Source organism: Otolemur garnettii, unplaced genomic scaffold (genome assembly GCF_000181295.1).
Source record: "Otolemur garnettii isolate 467f Iridium unplaced genomic scaffold, OtoGar3 scaffold00016, whole genome shotgun sequence".
In the NCBI taxonomy this organism is placed as follows: Eukaryota; Metazoa; Chordata; class Mammalia; order Primates; family Galagidae; genus Otolemur; species Otolemur garnettii.
This window is the reverse complement of record NW_003852411.1, coordinates 14,522,547-14,529,216: the sequence shown is the minus strand read 5'-3', so window position 1 is coordinate 14,529,216 and position 6,670 is coordinate 14,522,547. Positions and strand designations below refer to the sequence as shown.

The window sequence follows — 6,670 nt, the reverse complement described above, 5'->3', positions numbered from 1 at the left end:
AGCGGTTAACTACTGACATGTTTACCTTCCTGATTAGACCATTAGCTTTTTAAGGAGTAGTGCATATGTCAGGCTTCATGTATTGCTTCACATTCCGAATATGCTTAATAAACAAAATACTACTACTGGCCGAAGAACAGTCGTTTTATCAGTGATATACCAAATCTCCTGAGGCTCTGGGACAATCTTTAAAGAATCAAATGAGTGAAAACCCTATAATTTGACACTAGGACACTTGAAAAGACAGAGCAGCATCAGGAAAAAGATTTCTGTGAGTATTCAGAAGAAAAAGTCATCTAATTACAAAGATATGGGTGGAGCAAGAAGCAGGAAGATAAAGGACGAGGCAAGAGAGAACCGTGTGATTCTCCAACAATGCTCAAACCCAGCAGGTTTCACTCTCAAGAAGCAAAACAGCTTGTTTTGCTTTTATAACTTATAATTTGCTTCTAACCTCCCACCAAGACCTACACCAACAGCCTCCAGAGACAAATCTTTCCCAAACATGGGTTTCACCGCATTGGAGAAAACAACCTGCCCCTGCATTGTCAGCGAAGGCACTAGGGTTAATCACCACAATTTGCTGATGTGTTTGGCACCAGTGGGTGGAAAGTGTTCCAAAGTTAAAGAAGGGCATGCTGGTATTTCCAAGTGATTGAGCACCAAAGAAAAAGATGCCTGAAAACTGTAATTCTCAGCAACCCACCTTCAGTGTTTTCACAGCAACTGTAAGGCTGTATTTCTTCCAGACGCCAACGTAAACCTCTCCATATTGACCGCCCCCAAGTTTGTGCTTCATGGTAATATCTGTTCGTTCCATTTCCCACTTGTCGTGGATGGGGGACACGCCATAGACCGTAGGCTTGTTACACTTGGGTGCTGGGTAGTGTAATGTGGTCACCAGCCCATCAGCCACTGTGGAGTGATGGTGAACAAGCTCTGCCAAGGTGCTAAAGCGACTCTCAGCAGTCACATATACCTGGTGAGGAAAGAAGAAAAGCTAACAATATGAAAAGAAATCAAGATTTCTTTTTTAAGCCCTTATTTCACTAGCCAAAATATATAAAGGTAGGAAGTTATCTTAACTGAGGTAAATAAGAGTGCAATGATGATGGCAAGGGGAAACACAGAACTTCAGTTTAACCTTATTTAAACTACTCTTCCTATTCTTCCCAAATTAAGTTAGCCCAGTATTGGGGGGAAACTTTCAAGATATCTCTCTGGATCATCTAGCTCATTGGTCTTCAAATATTTTTTAAGCAGCAAGACTGAGGAACTCAAATATATACAAAAGGCGGTAGATGCCCTGGCTCATGCCTATAATCCTAGACTCTGGGAGGCCAATGTGGGAGGACTACTTGAGCTCAGGAGTTTGAGACCAGCCTGAGCAAGAGCAAAACTACGTCTCTACAAAAAAAGAAAAAGTAGGCCAGCTGTGGTGCCTCCCGCCTGTAGCCCCAGCTACTCGGGAGGCCAAGGCAGGTGGACTACTTGAGCTCAAGAGTTTGAGACTGGCCTGAGCAACAGCAAAACTATATCTCTACAAAAAATAGAAAAACTAGGCCAGGCACAGTGGCTCATACCTATAGTCCCAGCTACTCGGGAGGCTGAGGCCAAAAAAGCTCTTGAGCCCTAGAGTTTGAAGTTGCTAAGCTATGACACCACAGCACTCCACCCAGGGTGACAGAGTGAGACTCAGTCAAAAAAAGAAAAAAAAAAAAAAAAAAGAAAAACTAGCTAGGCATGGTGGCATATGCCTGTAATCCCAGCTACTTGGGAGACTGAGGCAGGAGAGTCACTTGAACCCAGGAGTCTGAGGTTACAGTGTGCTGTGATGATGCCACTGCACTCAGAGACCCCATGATTAAAGCAGGCAAGCAGGGACTTGGTTCTTGTAAAAATTTTTAAAATACTACCTCAGAGGCCAGGCACAGTGGCTCAGGCTTGTAAACCATAACACTCTAGGAGGCCAAGGCAGGTAGACTGCTTGACCTCAGAGACCAGCCTGAGGAAGAGCAAGACCCTTCTCTACTAAAAAGAGAAAAACTAGTGGGGCATGGTGGCGCATGCTTGTAATCCCAGCTACTCAAGGAGGCTGAGGCAAGAGGATCACTTGAGCCCAAGAGTTTGAGATTGCAGTGGTGTTATAGCTCACTGTACCCAAGGTACCTCAGAATCTTGCCCAGAACATAATGTGAAAACTACTCATTTAGACTTCTTTTGGTATGAGGAAAGTATTCAAATATTTTATTATTTCTTTTTATTTAAGTACAATACACATTTGAGTGTCCAGGCCATTCTTTTAAGAAGAGTCACAATTTGGGCTTGGTGCCTGTAGCTCAGTGGCCAGGGTACCAGCCACATATACCAGAGCCGGCAGGTTCGAATCCAGCCCAAGCCTGCCAAACAACAACTACAACTACAACCAAAAAATAGCCAGGCGTTGTAGCGGGTGCCTGTAGTCCCAGCTACTTAGGAGGCTGAGGCAAGAGAATCACTTGAGCCCAAGAGTTTGAGGTCGCTAGGAGCTGTGACAACGCCATGGCACTCTACGGAAGGTGACATAGTGAGACTGTCTCAAAAAAAAAAAAAAAAAGAATCACAATTTGATTTTAGAGAGTTGTTGACAAACCAGTTGTTAATTTGTGATAGGCAATTAGGATGTATAAAGGAAGAGCAATCTTTGGCGATATCTCCTAAGGGAATTTGTTATTTCTTAAAAAGAAACTTTTGTCTTATTGTATACAGAAAAGTATATGATTCATAAATGGAGAACTGATGATTCTTACAAAATAAACTCACCTATGCAAATATTACCCCCACACCAAGAATTCTAATAAGCCTCCCTTGTGCCCTCCCCATCTACTTATCCCTGCAAAGGTAACAATTATTTTGACTTCTAATGACTTAAAGGTTTACCAGTAGTGTCTGCTTTCTTTTACTCAACTTTTTTTTAATTGCAGTATATCTCATATACTATAAAATTTGCCATTTTAGTGTATATAATTCAGCGGTTTTTAGTATATTCACAAGGTTATCCAAACATTACCACTACCTAACTCTAGAACATTTCATCACCCCCAAAAGAAACCTCCTATCTGTCCTGTTCTCCTCATCTAAGGCAAACACTAATCCCTTTCAAGCGGTGCCCGTAACTCACTAGGGAGGGCACCAGCCACAAACACCCAGGCTGTCAGGTTCAAACCTGGCCCATGCCAGCTAAACAACAATGACAACTGTAACAAAAAAAATAGCCAGGCATTATGGCAGGCACCTATAGTCCCAGGTACTTGGGAGGCTGAGGCAAGAGAATCTCTTAAGCCCAAGAGTTAAGAGGTTGCTGTGAGCTGTGACACCATGGCACTCTACCAAGAGCGACATAATGAGACTCTGTCTCAACAACAATAACAACAACAACAACAACAACAACAAAACACTAATCCCTTTCATTCAACTTTTTTTTACAGTTTTTGGCCAGGGCCAGGTTTGAACCTACCACCTCTGGTACATGCAGCTGGCGCCCTACTCCTTGAGCCACAGGTACCATCCCCTTTTCACTCAACTTTACTAACTTTTTTGTAAAGGGCCAGATAATATTTTAGGCTCATGGCCGTAAAGTCTCTGTCACCCCTATTCAGTACTGCCTAGTAATAAAAAGTAACCATAGATAATATACAAAGAAATGGGTGTGGCTATATTCTAATAACATTTTATTTACAAAAAGTAGTCGGCTGGTGGGCCATTATTTGTCTTGATGGCGCTATGTCTGGCAGTATTATGCTCATTTCTGTTGCTGTATGAGATTCCATTTTATGAATATACCCCAATTTATTAATCCATTCTACTGTTGTTAGATATTTGGGTGTTTCTAGTTTGGGGATATCACAAACAACGCTGGCATGAACATTCTCTATATATCTTCTGGTACATACATGTACTTATTTCTGTTGGATATGTAACTGTCTTAGATTACTATTTATCTAACTCTATTCGGTTTGGTCAAAAGACAACATATTACATATGTATATTGGTACAAAAGAGAAAGAGAACTAATAATTTTCTTATTTCCTACTTTGTACCAGCTATTATGTTTTATAGAAATTAGTTCATTTGATCCTTACAACAATCCAATACATTGAGATTTAATTACAGACCGGGAAAGTGAGGCTTGCGTAAGGCTACAAAACTTAAGAAACAACATAGTTACAAAAAAGCAACCCAGGTCTGCTCCCTCCAAAACCTGTGCTTTCCTACCACTACACATAATCACAGAGAGGGGAAGGATGGGAGAAATCATTCAATCTAAGTTTACTGGTCAATAGCAAAAGAAGTGACATAACTTCATACTTTATAGTTTGTAACATGTTAACAGTTCCATTCTAACACAACCATTATAACCAACATAGTTGGTCTTTCCAATATACAAATTGCTAAGTGACTGAATTATCTATTTATGTTAGCATGTAATAGATATATATTAACATCTATATATATATATATATTTTTTTTTTTTGAGACAGAGCCTCAAGCTGTCCCCCTAGGTAGAGTGCTGTGGCATCACAGCTCACAGCAACCTCCAACTCCTGGGCTTAAGCAATTCTCTTGCCTCAGACTCCCAAGTAGCTGGGACCACAGGCGCCCACCACAATGCCCGGCTATTTTTTGGCTGCAGCCGTCATTGTTGTTTGGTGGGCCTGGGCTGGATTCGAACCCGTCACCTTAGGTGTATGTGGCCGGTGCCTTAGCCACTTGAGCCACAGGCGCCCAGCCTATGTTAACATATATTAATGACTGACTCCAGTCTCAGAAGTCTAAAGTTTTACTCCATGAACTTTCTAGCAAAGATTATTATACTTTTCAAAGACACAAGGTTAATTTATAAATTCTATGCTGATGTACTGGGTATCTGTGTACTGATGATTAGAACAGCTAGCTTATACTGGCAGTTACCTTCATTCTTCACCTTTAAATTTAGCTTATAATGAAACTATTAATATAATAGTATTTTTAATTTCCATTACCATATCTTTTTGAAAAGAGCAAGTTCTAACAGCCCAAACTCACACAGTTAGCAAATATTTTATTTCATGTCAGACATCAAAACTGAATTTCATGCCATTCTAAGTCTTAGTTCTACAGAGCAGTCAGTTCACACCTAGAGGTGGTTTATTGTGAAGTAACTGCCTTCTTACCTTGCCATCTGCGGTGGTATTGATCCTGTAGTGATACACACGTCCCTCATACCTGAGTGAGATGGACAGCTGCCCAGGGCTGCTCTCACTTTCTCGCACCAGGAAACTACCATTGATTAGACTGCTGAGCAGATACTCTGCTGCACTACGTGACACAGGTCCATGGTACCAGGAATGTTTTTCCAGGCTGTTCACTGGAGTAATGTAGTTGCTTGGCACCCAACCCTGTCCATTCTTAGAGCGAACTTCACTCCACTCGCCATTCTGGTTGTAACCAAGGACTCGTAGCTTTTCACCTAACCATGAGGTCATTACAGAATGAAAGAAAAAATGTTAAGACTATTTTGAACTGAAGCAGTGTACTGTCAAACTTTAAATTCATTGAAAAATGAATTAGTAACTTTTATGTTAAAAGACTTTTTTAAAAATTTTTTTGAGTCTGACTTAGTTGCCCTGGGATTGAATGCTGTAACATCGTAGCTCACTCACAGCAACCTCAAACTCTTGGGCTCAAGCGATTCTCTTGTCTCAGGCACCCAAGTAGCTGGTACTATAGGCACCTGCCACAATGCCCAGCTAGTTTTTCTATTTGTAAAGACAGGGTCTTGCTGGTCTCAAATTCCTGAGCTCAGGCAATCTACCTACCTTGGCTTCTCAAAGTGCTAGGATTATAGGTGTTAGCCACCATAGCTGGCCAAAAGATGTTCATAAATAATGAAAACAAACTTCATACTCATCTGATCCTGATTCCTATCTTTAGCTTGTAGCTTAAACCACAGAACCACAGTCAGAAATTGTTTTCTGGCATTTACTACATTATTTAAAGGTTTATATACCACCTAAAATTATCCTTAGGAAATGATGAACAGTTTAAGATGGTATACCAAGATACAAAGATTACTCAAAATGGCTGGGAAAGAACATAGTGTTCACTCTTCAAAAGAAAAATAAAATTCACTTTCCTTCAAAACAAGGAATGTATCTTACATATATGTGGTTCAAAGTTAACAACAATCAAGGATTAAGGATGTGAAATAGAAAGTTACTTACTTCTAAATTTCAGTTGGCACTAAGGCAATAAAACCACTGATATAAAAAACAAACCAAAATGCCCAGCACAAACTACAGAGTTTTCAACAAAGAGATTGTTTGGGGAGCTAGGCAGTCAGGACTCTCAAAGCACAATCTTTACCAGTACTCAAGTTTTACAACAGTAATGGTTTCCTAATTTCCTTCCTAAGAGATTTGGCCATTGAGTTCATGAACTTGCCACCATGCACTTATGTTGACAGGACTGTACAACAGCTCAGTAAGGTTTCATGACCTAAGGATATCAGTGCCTCACTAATAAACAAAAGCAAAGCAAAATTAAAGTTTGCCAAGACCTTCTGGAGAGGCAAGATGATGTTTGGGGCTGTGTTATCAGCAGTGAAGAAACATGGGGACCCCAATACAACCCTGAAACAAAGCATCAAAGT

General features: G+C 40.6%; 1 protein-coding gene across 1 annotated transcript in view; it reads right to left on the bottom strand.

The window, feature by feature from the left end:
- The window catches only part of ABL2 (ABL proto-oncogene 2, non-receptor tyrosine kinase), a 41,414-nt gene that overhangs the window by 17,513 nt on the left and 17,231 nt on the right, over positions 1 to 6,670 (bottom strand). The window contains exons 4-6 of the mRNA XM_023510811.1: positions 5,193 to 5,488; positions 707 to 979; positions 455 to 540 (exon numbers count right to left, since the gene is read on the bottom strand). Of these exons, the coding sequence (XP_023366579.1) occupies positions 455 to 540; positions 707 to 979; positions 5,193 to 5,488 (655 nt within the window). The remainder of the gene's footprint in view (positions 1 to 454; positions 541 to 706; positions 980 to 5,192; positions 5,489 to 6,670) is intronic.